Below are 17,986 nucleotides of genomic sequence, written 5' to 3' on the forward strand. Positions count from 1 at the left end.
CTTCTGTGTTTGGTCTGCCTTTCCCTTTTGTGTCCTGCTCCCCATCTCCTATGCATGTACTGCAGTGCTGGGGAAGAGGTGTGCTTTCTGTCCAAAGCCACCGGTGTGTGCGGGACTTCTCTCTTCTGATGTTGTAGGCAGATAGGAAGAGGCAGGGTCTGATGCCAGATCTTCAGTAACTAAGCAGGATCTCATGGTCTGCTCATTTATCTCATTCCATCCTTTCCCATATGTGGAATTCTGCTTGGAGCTGCTGCTGGTGATGTGGGGTCTGCTTCAATAAGAGGAGTCAACAAAGGGAGGGGCTAGTAATGGAAAGGGCAGGAGAGCCAGACAGATGAATAGGGGATAATAAACATCTTCATTTTTAGGTTGTGCTTTGTACCATTCCAGGCAACTGTTTCTGGCACCTGAGCTTTAAAAATAACCCTACCTCTAAGCTGTCCCCAGATGCACACAATGATGTGGTCAAAGCATTCATGCTATAGCTTTTCTAAATGTTGTTGTAGCAGGTGGTACTGGACTCCCTGTGACTATAATTTCCTTTTAAAAGAGCAGTGAGTGACTGCAAGGTAGTTTGATGTGGATTTTAATGTCTCAGACAGGAGGAATGTAGGTGCTTGTGAAGCTGGGTGATAAAACCCTATCTCGGATAGCTAGAGGCTCATAGCTGTCAGCATTTAGACTTGTCAACTCAGGGAGGCTCCATTGGCTCCTCTGGGCTAACTGCCAGCAGTCATTGAAGTCCTCTAGAGGGTGGAGATATAAACCTAGCAGGGGGAGGTGTGGGAACTTGAGCTAGGTACTAGAGTGCTTCAGACTCTTGAATGCACTCCCACAAATGACTTGGAACCACAGGAAGTTCAAACTACATCTATGAAGGTGTTTTATGTTTGAGTGCTGACTGAAAAAATATTTTGTTGAACAGTTCAAGTTGTGCAGATTACTGTTTTCTTCCTGAAGACTGTTCCATCAGTGACATTTTCAGACCATCACTGTAGATTTCTTTTAACACAGTATGCAGGTTGAGGTGTTCCACCTCAGCCTCTTTGAGGGATTAGACTTCAAAGTTGAAATAGACTGTTTTTCATTCTGTTTTCTCCTATAGTTCCTGTGGAAGACCCTATTAGGGAAATGGCTGAATACATGGACCCCAGTCGAGATGAGGTCTGGGAGAAGGGGCCATCCAACAAACAAGTTACCTTTTTGGTGTACCGGGAAGGAGATCAGTTGAATTTCTTCCGTGTTGTAGACAGGGGGGATGGCACTTTAACACCATTATCTGAATCTTTAAGGTAAAAAGTGGGTTTTGATTTCCATGTCTGGTTTCAGAGGGGGGAAAGCTGTACAACTTTTCAGCTGTTATTCCTTAACTTGTGTCCAAAGAATATTAGACTGCCAGAAGCATTACTATTACTGATCAAATTTGCAGATGACACAAAGCTGGGGTAGGGTGGGGTGGAGTTGCAGACGCTTTGGAGGATAGAGCTAAAATTCTAAGGGATCTTGATAAATTGGAGAACTGAGCTGTAGACAACAAATTAAAATTAAACAAAGGTAAGGTGCTACACTTTGGGAATTAAAACCAAATGCACAAAACACTAACTGGCTTGACAGCAGCACTGCTGAGAAGGATCTGGGAGTTGAGGTAGATCACAACCTCAACATGAGTCAGCAATGCGATGCTGTGGCAAAAAAAGCATAGCTTGCAAGTGACAGTACTGCTCTACTCGGTGCTGGTTAGGCCTCAGCTGGAGTACTGTGTCCGATTTTGGTCACCAGTGCATAGAAAGGACATAGAGAAACTGGAAAGGATCCAGACACAAGCAAAAAAGACGATCAAAGGGATGGAATGCAAGCCATGTGAGCAAAGATTGAAGGAACTGGGTATGTTCAGTTTGGAAAAGAGGAGACTAAGGGGGGACATGATAGCAGTCTTCAGATATTTGAAAGGCTGCCATAAAAAGATGGAGAAAAGTTTTCTCTTGACACAGAGGGCAGGACAAGAGGCAATGGGTTCAAACTACAGCATAGCAGGTTTAGGTTAAATCTCAGGAAAAGCTTCCTAACTGTAGGAACACTAAGACAATGGAACAGACTGCCTAGGGAGGTTGTTGAAGCTCCTTCACTGGGGGTTTTCAAAAGGATGATGGATAGCTGTCTGTTTTGCATTGTTTAGACACGAAGAATCCTGCATCTTTGCAGGGGATAAGACTAGATAACCCTTGTGGTCCCTTCTAACTCTCTGGTTCTATGATTAGTGTTTAAATATATAAGTGTTTAAGTTGGATGCCCTAACTAAGCAGCAAGGCTGCAGAGGATGCAGTAATGCTGACTAATATTCTCTCTCTCTCAATACAAAGTGAAGCAAAGCTGACTTGGCTTCTGAGAGCAATCCAGAATTTCCATCTCTGATGAGAGCAGACTTGGAAACATACAAAAGAAACGTTGCTTCAGTACTTTCCCCCCTCATATAAAGTTGCATGTGTAGTTTTATAAACATTCGCTCCCCTCACAACCCAAACTTTTCTTCTTTACCTATCCTGCAGTGAAGTCATAGTCATGTGTAGAAGTCAGATCCTACTCAAGTTTTGCCTTCACTTCCCAAACAGCTGGATTTTTTGCTGAAATGATCAGTATTGAAATAGTACTGTTGACAGCTACAGTCATAGGCTTTATTTAGATGAACGCTGTTAAGGCATCAGATCCATTACAGGTGGCCAGCTGTGATAGAACTTAGAGACTTGTAGCTTTGGTGCTGATGGTCCCTATCACCTTAACTGGAAAATTAACTCTATTAGCTGACATTCAGTGTAGTAAGCTGTTACCAGTGCAGAGGTTAGCAACTTGAGACATGATGACATGCACTAAGCAAGTGTAATACATAATGACAATCTTAATTTTTGTTCAAACTTAATAGTATCAGAGAATTTAGGAATCTCTTAGTAAAACACTTTCAGTTCTTTAAAATCTTCTGGTAGCTGAATTAAAAGTTCAGCTGTCCTGCTTCCATTTGTGATTGCATGTCGGTTGGCAAAATCAAGGGTGGTTCTTCGAGTGCTTGCTCATGTCCATTCCATTGTAGGTGTGTGTGCTCGCCATATGCACCCGTGCCAGGAGTTTTTCCTTCAGTGGTATCCGTAGGGCACCAACTCTGGCACCCTCTGGACTGGCGCGCATATGCGCCAGTATAAGGGATACCACCAGCTCCCCCTTCCCTCAGTTCCTTACCACCAGTAACAGTGCTTCAGCAAGATTTCCTAATTCGTTGTATATAGTTATTTAAAGTTGTATAGTTAATAGTTCCCTTAATGTTAAATTAGAAATAGTTAATTAGTCCTGTACAGGACTCAGCCTAGGGACAGGCATGCCCCGGTCCCTGGGCTTCAAACCTTGACTGTTGCAAAAACCCCATGCCAGTCAATGATTCCCATAGAAGCTGCCTGAAATGTTTAGGGGAAACCCACGTGAGTGACAAGGGTTGGATTTGCAAGAACTTCAGGCCGCGGACCAAAAAGCAGCAGAACATTAGTCTCTGAGCGCTCCTTATGGAGTCAGCCCTCGCACCACCCTCAGAGCCAATGAGATCGGATTCTGCTCCAAGCACTGTGGCCTATGTGTAGAGTGCACCACTGGCAGCGACCGGCGCCAATCCCCATCCCCCGGTCTCAGCTTAAAAGCAAAGAAAAGCCAGGGGGCTTATCTGCCAGAGTTCACGGCGTTGGTCCCCAGACTTTAGGCACCGTTTCTCAGGTTCTAGGCGTCGATCACCAGTGGTCTGACGCAGACGCGCGGCACCAGTCCCCAGAGCCCTGGTGCTGGGAGTGCCTGAGCCACTCTCCCAGCTCATTGCACTGTTCTGGAGGGTTGAGATGCCAGTCCCTGGAGCACCGTCACCGATACGGTTCACTGTGGGTATGTCGACAGTCTCCGACACATCGGTCTTCTTGCTCCCGAGAAACATGAGGCATCAATCGGGGTACCATTGCCAATCCACCAAACACTGCGGCCGGTCATCAGGGTTGCAACACCGAGAGCCATTGCCCCTGTACAGGTCCTCGGTGGAGGTCCATGGCCAGAGCTGACAGGATCAGGGCAGGTAGGCGGCCTCAGTACTGTCCTCATCCCCCAGATAAGTCTCTCCCTCTTTGGGCTCGGACAGCAAGGAGGAGATCCTGCCTGTAGGCCAAGGCCACTCACCGAGGGCATTGGCATTCCCGTCTGGGCCACCAGTGGCAGCATGGCCCCAGGGTCAGTGGCCCGACCCCTGGCATCTATGGAACCCCTGGGGTTTCCCTGCCTGTTGCAGGGGCATAGGTCGGTCTTGGGGGCATCTGAAAGTCAGTCAGCAACAGTCTTCTGCCCACCCCCGACTGACGCAGAGTCAGAGCAGGCTCCCTAGGGACAGGCAGCCTTGGCCGAGGCTCTCCTAGCAGAATTGGCACAGTTGGCAGACCTGCCTCCTCCTCATCTTCACCCAATGAGGTGATAGCTGGGCCTACCAGGAGCTTTTGAAAAGGGTTGCCTCAAACCTGGGGCTGGAAGCTGAGGAACTGGCAGAACCCTTGAACTGCCTGTTTGTTGTGCTAAGGGCAGAAGCCCCCTCCAAGGTGGCATTGCTGGTGCACAAGGGAATGGTGAAAATTACTAAGGCCCTGTGGCAGACAGCCTCCCCCGTGCCTCCTATCTCCAAGTGGGCAGAAAGAAAATACTACATCCTAGCTAAGGGGTATGAGTATCTTTATATTCACCCTGCCCCAAGCTCACTGGTTGTGTCAGCAGCCAATGAGCATGCTAGACAGGGCCAACTGGGATCAACGCCTAAGAACAAGGAGACAAAGAGGCTCAATCTCTTTGTGTAGACGAGCGGACTCACCCCTGCGGTCCCTCCTGCTGGTGACTTCCGGGAATTAGCTCAATACAGCTCCAGAGCGCCCTCTGCAGGCTGGTTATCCACCTGTCTTCTGGCCCCCGTGTCCCTCCCTGGACCCTGGTGCCCTTTTACCTGGGGTGCTGCTCCCTAGCAGTAATCCCCTCAGTCTTAGGGTCTCCCCTCTCTGGGGAACCCCCACCCACTAGTCCCACCTTACCTCAGTATAAGGCTACTGCCAGTCATCGTCTAGCCCCACGCCCTGGGGCAGACTGCAGTATCAGCCTACTTATCACTGGCAAGGAGGGTTTGGACCTGCTGCCCTCTGCAACCCCCAGTACCTTTAGCCCAATGCTAGGCCGCAGCCTGGGGCTTTCCAGGCTGGAGCTCCTCAGCCTGTCCCCAGCCCTGCTTCACTCAGGTACTTTGTCACTAGCTCCCTGCAGCCAGGCCCTTCTCCTTCTACAGGCAGAGGGAGACTGCTTGGGCTTCTGGCTCGCAGCCTCTTATAGGGACCAGCTGGGCCTGATTGGGGCATTGCCCCAGCTGAGCCTACTTTCCCCAATCAGCTCAGGCTTCTTGCCCCAGCCACAGCCCTCTCCTGGGCTGTTTTAAGCCCTTCAGGGCAGGAGCAGGGGACCACCCTGCTACACTTTGGTAGCAAAATTTATTCTATGTCCAGTCTCCAGGTGAGAGTAGTCCACCATCAGGCCTTACTTAGCTGTTACGATTTTAATATTTGGCAGTCCATGCCCAAGTTTATGGATTTGCTGCCAGAGGAACCCAGGAAGGAATTCCTGGCTATCCTCGATGAGAGCAGAGCTGTGGCCAGGGCAGCCCTCCAAGCAGCCTCAGTTGTGGCAGACTCTGCAGCCTGGACTGTGGCTTTGGCCATTTCTATAAGGCGGGCATCCTGGTTGCAGTCATTGGGTCTGTCAATGGAGGTTCAACAATTCATCCAGGACTTCCCATTCGATGGCCTGGCACTGTTTTCAGAACAGACAGACAGTAAATTTCATGGCCTGAAAAACTTTAGGGCTACCTTGCGCTACCTGGGCCCTCACATGCTGGGGCTGGCAAGGAAGCAGTTTAAGCTGCAACAGCCCCACAGGTCCGGGAGCCGACCTCGCTCAGAGCCCTTCTGCAAGAAGGGCAAGGGCTATAAGCGCCTGCATCCTCTGCTCACTCAAGCTCCACCTGTAACCAACCGGGTAACAAGCAGGCATTTTGAGGGTGCGCTTGAGGGCAGCATTCCAGCCTGTGTCCTGGATCCTGCTCCCCTGTTGTTTTCCAACAGTTTGTCCCCTTTCCTCCCTTTCTGTGCCTCTGTAACATCGGACCTGTGGACCCTCAGCACAGTAGCAGGGGGATATACCCTCTGGTTTATTCTTATTCCACCCTACCTCCCCGTCCTTCTTCAGGGACCCTTCTCATGAGCATCTGCTCACTCAGGAGGTACAGGGCCTTTTGCGAGTGGGAGCCATGGAGGAAGTCCCTCTGCACTTGAGGGGGAAAGGGTTTTACTCCACTATTTTTTTTATCCTAAAAGCCAAGGGGGGGTCTACGCCCTATCCTCGACCTGCGGAGCCTCAACCAGTATCTCAGGAAGTTGAAGTTCTGCATGGTCTCCTTGGCTTCCATCATTCCTTCCCTGGATCCAGGAGACTGGTATGCTGCCCTCGATCTGACAGACACTTACTTTCACATACTGATATTTCACGGACACACATAGTTCCTACGTTTCATAGTTGGGACCGCCCACTACGAATTCGCAGTGCTCCTTTTTGGCCTAACAACGGTGCCAAGGGTGTTTACTAAATGCATGTCGGTGGTGGCGGCCTACCTCAGACGTCGGGGTATCCAGATCTATCCATACATCAATGACTGGCTCATCAAGGGCTGCTCCAGGGTCCAGGTCCAGCGCTGTGTCGAGACATTGCGAGCCACTTGTCAAGCTCTGGGCCTGTTGATAAATTAACAAAAATCAGCGTTGATCCTGGTCCAACAGATAGTTTATCAGAGTGGTGCTTGACTCTACCTGAGCCAGAGCGTTCCTGCCAGAGGCCAGGTTCAAGGCAATGTCAGATATGATTGTCAGCGTCAATGCACACCCTCTCATCATGGCCCGGGTCTGTCTTAGACTCTTGGGGCACATGGCAGCATTCACATTCATTGTCGGACATGTGAGACTCAGGGTGTGTCCCCTCCAGATGTGGCTGGCATCGGTCCACTCCCTAGCCAGACATTACCTAGACAAGGTCATCATGAGCCCTCTGTGGATACTTACCTCTCTGCAGTGGTGGCGGTCCGACCTGATTCAGGTGATGGAAGGTGTACTGTTCATGAGCCTGCAACCACCATCTCCCTAATTTCTGATGCATCTGACCTCGGTTGGGGAGCGTATCTTGGTACACTGCGGACTCAAGAGTTATGGTCTCGAAAGACGCTTGCATTCCATATAAACATTAGGGAGCTCAGAGCCATCTGCCTGGCTTGCAGTGTCTTCCATCCCGGTGGTGCAGGTGTTGACGGACAACACGGCCTCCATATTCTATGTCAGCAGGCAGAGGGGAGCCTGATTGTCAGCTCTGTGCCAGGAGGCCCTCCATCTGTAGGACTTCTGCATCCGGCATGCAATCCACTTGGAAGCCTCACACCTCCCGGTGTCCAGAACATGCTGGTGGATCACCTCAGCAGGTCCTTCTCTCATCACGAGTGGTCCCTTCACTTGGAGGTTGTCAGAATGCTCTTCCAGAAATGGGAAGCTCCTTGAGTGGACCTGGTTGCCACCAGAAAGAACAGAAAGTGTCATCAGTTTTCTCTCCAAGGCCTCGGCAGAGGCTCACTTATCCAATGCCTTCCTTCTGTCATGGTCAGGAGACCTGATGTACGCCTCCCCGCCAGTTCCACTCAGCAAAGCCCTCCTAAAGATCAAGCAAGGACAAGGCACAGTTCATTATGATTGCCCCAGCATGGCCTTACCAGCATTGGTTCGGCATGCTCAGTCACCTGGCCATAGCAGCCCCAAGGCCACTTCCCAGCCGCCCAGACCTGCTCTCACAGGATCATGGTAGATTCCTGCACCCGAACTGAACCTCTTCACCTCACAGCTTGGATGCTGTGTGGCTGAATCCAGAGAAACAAGCCTACTGTAGTCAGGTACAGCAGGCTCTCTTGGAGAGCAGAAAGCCCTCCATTGGAGCAACTTGCCTGGCAAAGTGGAAGTGTTTCTCCTGCTGGGCTTTGGAGCAGAATATCTCCCCAACCCAATTGCCTATGCAGTCCATCCTGGATTACTTGCTTCACTTAAAGCACCAGGGCCTCGCCTTCTCTTCAGTTAAGATGCACGTGGCTGCCATAATGGCCTTCTATCTTTGCATCCAGGATAGATCGGTGTTCTTGCATGAGGTGTCAGTCAGGTTCCTGAAAGGCCTTGAAAGACTCTTTTTTTTTTTTTTTTTTTCATCACTCCAGGACTCGGTTCCCCAATGGGACCTCAACCTGGTCCTCTCTAGGCTCACGTGTCTGCCCTTTAAGCCTATGGCTTCTTGTTCCCTTTCCCACTCATCGTGGAAGGTTGCATTCCTTGTAGTTACCACCTTGGTGAGACATGTCTCTGAAATTAAAGCCATCACTTCGGAGCCCCCATACACGATGTTCTACAAGGACAAGGTCCAGCTGCGGCCTGATCCAGCCTTCCTGCCAAAAGTGGTGTCACACTTCTATGTCAACCAGGATATCTTCCTCTTAGTGTTCTGTCCAAAGCCTCACATGACCAATGAGGAGAGGTGGCTGCACACTCTAGATGTCAGGTGCACGCTGGCAGTCTACCTGGAGCGCACTAAGCCCTTCCGCAGATTGACCCAGCTCTTTATCACAATAGCTGAAGGGATGAAGGGCCTTCCGGAGTCGTCCTCAGAGGATTTTGAATTGGATCACCGCCTGCATCCATACTTGTTACGAGATGGCGCAGGTTGGGCCTCCACTGATAGTGAAGGCTCACTCGACTAGGGCTCAGGCGTCTTCGGCTGCCTTCCTGGCGCACGTTTCTATCCAGGACATCTGCAGGGCCCCGATGTGGTCTTCGGTACACACACATTCATGACACATTATGCCATCACCCAGCAAGCCAGAGATGATGCTGGATTTGGCAGAGCTGTATTGCAATTGACACATCCCTGAACTCTGAACCTGCCTTCGATGATACTGCTTGGGAGTCACCTACAATGGAATGGACATGAGCAAGCACTTGAAGAAAAGATGGTTACCTTTCGTAACTGTTGTTCTTTGAGATGTGTTGCTCATGTCCATTCCATGACCCACCCTCATTCCCCTCCATGACCCACTCTTGTTCCCGGCAAGAAGGAACTGAGGGAGTGGGGAGCCAGCAATGCTCCTTATACTGGTGCATATGCATGCCGCTCCAGAGGGCGCCAGAGCTGGTCCCCTATGGATACCACTGAGGGAAAAACTTCCAGCACCGGTGCATGTGGCAAGCGCACACACCTACAATGGAATGGACATGAGCAACGCATCTCAAAGAACAGTTATCAAAGGTAACCATCTTTTTCTAAATGAGTTTAAACTTTATTTTCTTTTTTTTTCCCGGCCAATCTATCAGTCTTCATTGATTCAGCCAACAGTTAAAAGTTGAATCTCTTGAGTTACTTAGATGAAAATGACCTTTACTTACTAGAGGCTACAGACTCCAGAAGCAGATACCTAAAACTTAGTGGTGCTTTGAAAAGTAATGATGGCAAACAGATCCTAACTTATGTGTTTATACCTCACCAGATAGGAGCTCTATGGCTTTTTGAATCTAGGGTGGGAATTGTATATCTGATGCCACATATATCCACTTGGCTGGCTGCCATGATGTTTTCGTATATCCAGCCGCATGTTGTTATAAGAATATTATTTAATGTTCCCGACTCTTGCCTCAAAGCTCAGTTACTAGTCAAGGCTTGCTTATATTATTGGAAGACTTAAAGGAACCCTAGAGTATAACACATCTACAGCAAAATAACTTGTTTTGCTATAGAATTGAAGTTTTACCAGCACTTCCATTAGACACCCTTTTGTTACCATTTGATGATTCTGTCACTAAAAACTATCTGGAAAATATTGCTGACAGTAATTAAAGACCAATTCTCAGTTTTGGGTATAACTTGAGAACTTAAGTTTTAAGATACTCTAATCTGCATAAGGCCTGGTCTATACACACAAGTTTTTGTACCAGGCTAACTATGTTGGTTAGAGGCATGATATTGTACCAAAATAATTATACTGGTACAAGTGTAAGGACCTAAGCTATACCAGTACAGGCACTTTTACACCAGTATAGCTGCTTCTGCACTAGAGAGGCTGTACTTATTTAAGTGTATTGGTATACTTTAAAGCAGTATAAATGCTGTGTGTAGACAAAGTTTAAGTCAGTAAATTCCCAGCACTGTGACTGGCACTGTTTAAATAGGCATTCCAAACTCTATTTCTATAACAAAGATGATGACTAATATGCTTATTCGTTGGCCTTACTCCCTAGGATTCTCTAGTTAAAGATCTACATCAGTGGTCCCCAACCTTTTTGTGGCCAGTAGCACATTCATGTTTTCAGAAGAGTGTGGCGGGCGCCAACAAATTTTCAAGGCTTATTTTGTATTTGTACATTAAATAATACAAAAAAAATCATATTTAATATAACATGATATATGAATCCAGAGAGAAGCTGGAGAGAAGCCGCGAGGACAGAGAACACCGGCGCCTGCAGCCCCGGAGTCCTCTGTCCCCGGCAGGTGCGGGGCCGTGGCTTCTCTCTGGCTTAAGCCGCGGCCCCGCACCTGCCTGGGACTGAGAACACCGGTGCCCGCAGCCCGAGTTCTCTGTCCCCATCAGGTGTGGGGCCACAGCTTCTCTCCCCTGCTGGGCACTAGGTGGGTGCACATAAATGCTCCGGTGGGCGCCATGGCGCCCGCGGGCACCACGTTGGGGACCACTGATCTACATAGTATTGAATAATGATTACAATATATGGAGGTCAAGTATCAGGGGGTAGCCATGTTAGTCTGTATCCACAAAAACAACGAGGAGTCTGGTGGCACCTTAAAGACTTAACAGATTTATTTGGGCATAAGCTTTCGTGGGTAAAAAAAACCTCACTTCTCCCCCCTCTCGCCCCCCAGAAGTTGGCTGCAGAGATGTTGGCTGCCACTAGGGGCCACTGTACCTGGCAGAGCCCAGCTCGCAAATAGACAATATGGCTGGGGGGAGGGAACTTGAGAGTTCCCAGCAGCTGCAGTTTCCTGCATGCCCTGGAGGAAGGAGGCAGTGTGCAGGAAACTCCACACAATCCTGGGACGCAGCATCAGGCTGTTTCTCTCTCTGGATCCCTGGGCTCTAGAAGGGTAGTGGGTGTGAGTGTCTGGGCTGGGAGAGGGGCCCTGGAGTTGGCTTCTGGGGGCTAGAGCGTTTGGGTGTCTGGGCTGAGGGGCAGAGAAGCAGGAACTGGGTTGTTATAGTGGTTTCTTTAACACACTACTTCTGGGGGGATTTTTGTGTCTGTGTTACAGACATACTTGCTGACAGGTATTTTGAAATAAATTACCAAAATAATTGAAACTGGCATGATTAAAATTTGCAGAATTTTTAATTTTTTGGTGCACAATTCCTCCAGGAGTAAATATAAATAATATAAACTTAACAAAAGGCAGTGCTGAACGTGTGCTTTCCCAAACTACTATATACTGTATAGAAGGAGATGTTAAAAATGTGTAGTGAGGGGAGAGGGAGAAAGCCAGGAATATGAGAGAAAGCTCTCACTGTGCCCTTCACGCACACCACTCTGCTTCAGTAAGTAGCACATGTGGTATCATGTGGAACTTTGAAACAAGAAGGTAAGGAGATAGAACCAGTAACAAGTGACCATCTGTTGGCTTGCTGCAACCTGCCTGCAGCACTTGACATTGAATCTGGGGCAGGGGTGGAGCCCAACAATCTGACTTCTATGATCTCTAGATACCCTGCCTTTGTTAGTTTGGTGCATATCAACTTGGGATAGGTTTTAAGTCCCTTGTCGCTTTCCTTTCTGTTTGGAAATCAGATTTTAAGGCTAAGCCTATGGATGTCATAGGGTAGGAGATTGTAAGAAGGAACTTAGTCTTTCAAATTTGTCTGTTTATATACTTCCTAGTATCTGCCAAGTGTTCTAATTCTTGTTCTTAAAAATTAGCAGTCTGAATTTCCCTGTCAGTTAAGACCATGGTATTCTAATGTATGATTTGAAATATGAATGTACCAGAGTGTAGCTAAATGCTTTATTTTCAGAGAAATACATTATGCTGAATGGGTTTTCCTAGAACACCTTGTTAAGGCTGTCGGTCCAAATTAGTGTATCAAAATAGTAAAACTGAACATTGTTCCTAAAAAGTGAGTTTGTTTTTTGTTTTTATTGTTGGTAACACCCAGAGCACCCAACCAGGTTAGGGCCTAGTTGTGCTAGGTGCACCAGACTAAATACTCCTCTTCCTGCTCTGTTTTAACCACAGTACTTCCTGGGAGAAACTAGCCAAGGACATTTTTTCCTAAACACAGCCCAATCTTTATTCAACTTAAAAAAAGAAAAAAAAAAGAAAAGAAATGGTCTGTAAGCAAGCAGGAAGCTTTATGATGCCAGATTTTGTGTGGGTCATGGGAGAGTGGAGGAGGGAAGAGAGGACACAAATCAAGCTTTCCTTCCAGTTGAGCTTGATGTGAAAAGGTTCAGAATAACCCTTAGAACATTAGCATTTTCCAGCTTGCCAGCCAAGTAAATGCTTAAGAACATAACATTCATTGTCAGCTGGTTGTCAGCAGTAGAGCATCTTCTGATTCAGGAAATTGATGTTTCCTGCTTGGCCATGGCACCCTTACAGACACTCCAGCTACCCCTTAGCTGCTGTCTTTTGGGAGGAAGGCCAGGTGCCTTGGAAAGGCATGGGGGACAGCTTCTTTTCTTTGTCCCTTGACTGGGGGGTAGAGAGTTTAGGGACCACCTCTTTCCATTTGTTACATACATGTGAGTCTTGGTGGTGAGTGGCTCAGACATGTCCACTTCCTTTGATCGGCCTTTCCCACTTTGCCTGAGAGTGGGAGCAGAGCTCAGTCACTCTCACTCACAGATCAGGAGCAATTGATGCTACCTGGGGCTGGTTTGGATTATGTGGCCTGTCCCTCTGGACCATTTTATCTCATCTTACAGTAAAGGTAAAAGTTAACACCTGCTAACCAGTAAACAAATAAAGTAATTACATTATCTTTATGTTGAAGAGGAAAGGGGGCTCTGGGACTGGGGGGCTTATTCAACCCCTATTTCAGATAAAGATGAGTTTGACAGCATGGAACTCATGAAGATTGATACTTAAAAGGACCCAGTCTGCTTGAAATCCACTCATTCAAACAATTACTTACAGGTAGTTTCAGGTACTTTCTCTCCCCAAATTCCCATCACAACTTGTGGTTTTCCAGACACTTTCCTCATTTTAAAAAATGCCCCCCTCCCGAGTGGGTGGTATGAGACCTACTACAGGGAAAGAAGTGAAAGAGATATGCTGTCAATTGCGCAAAGTAAAATGGGCGTAGGGGGGAGAGCTCTCAATTCTTTTGTTATAGTTATCCTAGGCATTGCTTAGAACAGTTGTAGGTGAAAAACAGGCAGACAGAAGTGACTTTTTTAGTTATTTGCAAGGTTGAGAGGCTGGAAGGGTTCTTTAATGCAGAATCTTTACTAGTAAAGGTATAAAATGTTTGCTTTCTCTCTAGGCACTGCTGTTCAGTTTCTAGTGAGGAAATACATGACTGTTACTCATATTCTAATTTAGGATTTGCCTTCCTATTCTTCCAAGAACTGTCCTTGATCTGTGCCTAGAGAGTCAGCACAAACACTGGTTCTTCATTTAAGTGGAGCAAACTGCCTCTGTAAACCATGGAAGATGACAGCTTTAATTTGTGATCATATGATTGAGACACATCTGGCTCACACAAATATAAAATTTGGCGTGCTTTCTAACCATTAGAGGAGTGAAGTTCTGGAACAGCCTTCCAAGGGGAGTAGTGGGGGCAAAAGATATATCTGGCTTTAAGACTAAGCTTGATAAGTTTATGGAAGGGATGGTATGATGGGATAGCCTAATTTTGGCAATTAATTTTGGCAATTGATCTTTGATTATCAGCAGATAAGTATGCCCAGTGGTCTGTGATGGGATGTTAGATGGGATGGGATCTGAGTTACTGAAGAGAATTCTTTCCTGGGTGCTGGCAGGTGAGTCTTGCCCACATGCTCAGGGTTTAACTGATCGCCATATTTGGGGTTGGGAAGGAATTTTCCTCTGGGGCAGATTGGCAGAGGCCCTGGAGGTTTTTCGCCTTCCTCTGCAGCATGGGGCATGGGTCACTTGCTGGAGGATTCTCTGCAGCTTGAGGTCTTCAAACCACAATTTGAAGACTTCAGTAACTCAGACATAGGTTAGGGGTTTGTTATAGAAGTGGATGGGTAAGATTCTGTGGCCTGCTTTGTGCAGGAGGTCAGACTAGATGATCATAATGGTCCCTTCTGACCTTAAGTCTATGAGTCTATGAGTTATAATTACACCTGTTTGGTGATAACTACTTCCTTGCTGCTAGTTCTTTCCATAGCTCTCTTGGAGAGAAAATACTTCTGTTAAACTTAAGACACTTGTATAAATCAAACCCAATAACCTTTTTAATCTTCCCAGTGTTTCACAGTTAAATGTTGGAGGTGTATTAATAAAATAATAGGTATAAGATTTAAAATCTGTGTATTTTAGAAGATGGTGTGATGTTACATTATTTCCAGTGATCAGTGCTGTTGATTGGCAAGCTGTGTTAGATGTATTTTTTTCTTGTTAGGTCTAGCAGTATTAGTGTTTCCTTTTTCCAAATGAGATTCTTTAGAACCCTAACTGATCCTATTTGTTTTTTATTTTTAAAAAATGACACAATGTCAAATCCACATGGGTGACCCTTCCATTTCCATTTATGGTGATTCCCATCCATGACAGTGTCTGGTTAATGGGAAAACTGATCAGCCTGTTAGAGTCACACAATTAACAGCTTTGGCCATGCCAGCAGGAGACACTAATGGAACTGGATGTTGACTCTTAGGGGAAAATATATAGTGGGTGCAAAACGACTGCATACAGTACAATAATTTTCCAGTAGCTTAGCTATATTCCAGGGGTTGGCAACCTTTCAGAAGTGCTGTGCCGAGTCTTCATTTATTCACTCTGATTTAAGGTTTCACATGCCGGTAATACGTTTTAACGTTTTTAGGTCTCTTTCTGTAAGTCTATAATATATAACTAAGCTATTGTTGTATGTAAAGTAAATAAGGTTTTTAAAATGTTTAAGAAGCTTCATTTAAAATTAAATTAAAATGCAGAGCCCCCTGGACCGGTGGCCAGGACCTGAGCAGTGTGAGTGCCACTGAAAATCAGCTAGCATGCTATCTTTGGCACACGTGCCATAGGTTGCCTACCCCTGCTATATTCTAATCTCATCATTATCATTTCATGGTGTGAACATCCCATTAAGGAATTCTTGTTTTCACCTAAGAATATTACTTTTGATATATCCTTCCATACAGTTCATATAATGCTTTGTCAATGGATGGACTACTGGCTTTCTTTCTAGTTGTGTGTACACGCTACATTGATAGTTTTTGGATAAGTACCTTGATTTTAGAGTGTGAAAACACAAAAGCTTTATTTTCGTTCTCTTTTCAGTGGTGGTTCAGTTTATAACTTATACGCGGATGATGACGAAGAAACAGAGGCATCTCCTTCTGGCCAACAGATTATTGAGAATTCGATTACTATGAATAAAATGAAGCTGCTCAAGGCAAAGATGGAGAACATGAATCTCAGTAAAAAGGTGAGGTTGTGATCTCAGTACCCCCACAATAAAATGGTTCATGCCTTTCCATTGCAGGTCTTTCTAGAGTGCCGATTAAATACATTCTGGTTGTGCTCTTAGATAATGTAGACATAAAGGGCATATCTTTTGGTATTCATTTTGTTACATGGTGGGCTGAGGTGCAAGTGGTCTTTGATTATGCAAATAATAGTTTAATCTGGACCCACTGCCTCAACATTCAAAGAATTCAGTGCTGTATCATGGATTGTTTCACCTTTCAGTGCTTCACTAACATAAGGCTATTTAATACTTAATTTTGCTGTTTTGTAGTAATGCTATGGTGTTCATAAGTCAATAAGCAAGTGGTGTCAGTCCCAGGATATGAGACACACAAGGTGGGTGAGGTGATATCTTTTATTGCCCAACTTTGGTTGGTGGATTGGACAAGCTTTTGAGCTACACAGAATGTGTAGCTTAAAAACTTCTCCTTCCACCAACAGAAGTTGATCCAATAAAAGATATTACCTCACCCACTTTTCTTAATCAGTAAGCAAGATAACTAGCTGCTGAAAAGTATTGATGCCTTTTTAATTAGAAAAAATATGAACAAGAGACTGAGGCACTAGGCTGGGTTCAGTTCCCACCTTGCAGTAGAACTTAGGTAAGTCACTTTAGTCTCTGTGTCTCAGCCCCCTTTATCTTCTGTGCAGGGTCAATCTCTTGCTATGTGTATGTACAGCCCCTAGCACAATGGGGACCTAGTCTTGGTTGGATTCTCTAGATGCTACTGTAACACAATTAATGTCTTTTTTTCCCCTTTGAAATAGCCTAAGAAGACTGTCAAGGTGAAACCTCGTCCACCTATGGCTCCTCGACCATCTAGCAGTTCAGCAGCAGCTGCTCGTCACCGTTTTTTAAGAGTACTCCCCCACATTGGACAGTCCTGCCTACCTCCTCCTGGGAATTCATATCCCTCAGAGTCTTCCCAGAATGCACTTTCAGCTTTGGCTACTTTGGCTACTGCTGGTAGAACAATGCCATCCATTACTAGTGACTTTCTTAAGGAAGATGACAACTGGGAGAGCACCTCCCGGTCTCAGTCAGTTAATAGCATTCGACTACCACCGAAAATATCTCGTGTTGAACTAGAAAATGCAAAACTACCTACAAATAACTTCCTTCCCCCTGTCCCATCGCTGCCTATAAATTCTGAAAAAGCTTTAGAAAATGTGACATCTACAAATGAGGATGATCCTGGCTTGTATCCACATCTAACAAATGTAGAACTGTGTGCAACAGAAGACAAGCTTCTACCTGAAATGGATGCTTTTGCTTTGTTAGCAGAAGCAAACACTGCTGAACAGTATAGTGAATTATATGGAATAGGGAAGGTAAACCCAGAGCTTGGACTGTCTGACGGGGATGACGAGTCTAAGGCTGTAGAACAGCATAGCAAACCCATTACAAAAATCCTGAGCGCTACAACAATGGAGGCTGGACTTCTCAACACTCGTGAATTAAGTCCTCAGAAGAACACACTCTTGTCACCTCTTCGGTATTCAGCCCAAATGGCACATCACAGTTCTCTGAAACCACAGACACAACCCAAATGCTTTGAGGTTGGTAACTTGAGACCTGCTGCCTCCCCAAATCTGCTCCGATCTTTGGAGGTCCGCAATATAGCAGACTCCTCTTTTCCAAGGACTACAAGATTTCGTGGTGTGAAGGTAGACTCACCTGGCAAAAGATCTGATATAATTTCTAAAATGGAAGCTAGGGACATCACAGAGGTGGCAAACAAGGCATCCAAAGAACCTGTGGGTTCTGTAAATAACTTAGAATTTCTAGCTTCGCTGGCCCGAAGCACAAGCAGGGAAAGTTTACAGAATTCCTGCGGGACAGGCAGGATTCGGACTTCTGGTATTGCACTACCTACGAACCTCCAGCGTTTTCAGGAAGAAAGCTTTAGGAAAGCCTCTCCCCCAGATGAAGCTGCTGAATACTTCCTAGTAAGTACCAGTATTTCCTGAACAATTGGGGTTTTCCTATAGTCTCTAGTAAAGACTGCCAAAAAAAGACTGTTTTTCAAGCTGGGGGACTATAAATCTCATCTCACGCCATCAGTAGTTCAAACAGACTGTTTTTAGATTTCTTTGGCACCTTGACTGCATGTTTAGCTAATGGGTTTCTAGAGGCAGTTTTCCTACAGAT

At 46.2% G+C, this 17,986-nt stretch overlaps 1 protein-coding gene across 4 annotated transcripts in view; it reads left to right on the forward strand.

Moving 5' to 3' along the window:
• ZFAND4 (zinc finger AN1-type containing 4) overlaps nucleotides 1-17,986 on the forward strand; it is a 43,003-nt gene that overhangs the window by 13,704 nt on the left and 11,313 nt on the right. For all 4 annotated transcript variants that reach the window (XM_039481507.1, XM_039481510.1, XM_039481509.1 and 1 more), the window contains exons 5-7: nucleotides 1,109-1,295; nucleotides 15,646-15,793; nucleotides 16,603-17,784. In XM_039481507.1, the coding sequence (XP_039337441.1) occupies nucleotides 1,109-1,295; nucleotides 15,646-15,793; nucleotides 16,603-17,784 (1,517 nt within the window). The remainder of the gene's footprint in view (nucleotides 1-1,108; nucleotides 1,296-15,645; nucleotides 15,794-16,602; nucleotides 17,785-17,986) is intronic.

This window comes from Mauremys reevesii, linkage group 7 (assembly GCF_016161935.1).
Source record: "Mauremys reevesii isolate NIE-2019 linkage group 7, ASM1616193v1, whole genome shotgun sequence".
Taxonomy (NCBI): Eukaryota; Metazoa; Chordata; order Testudines; family Geoemydidae; genus Mauremys; species Mauremys reevesii.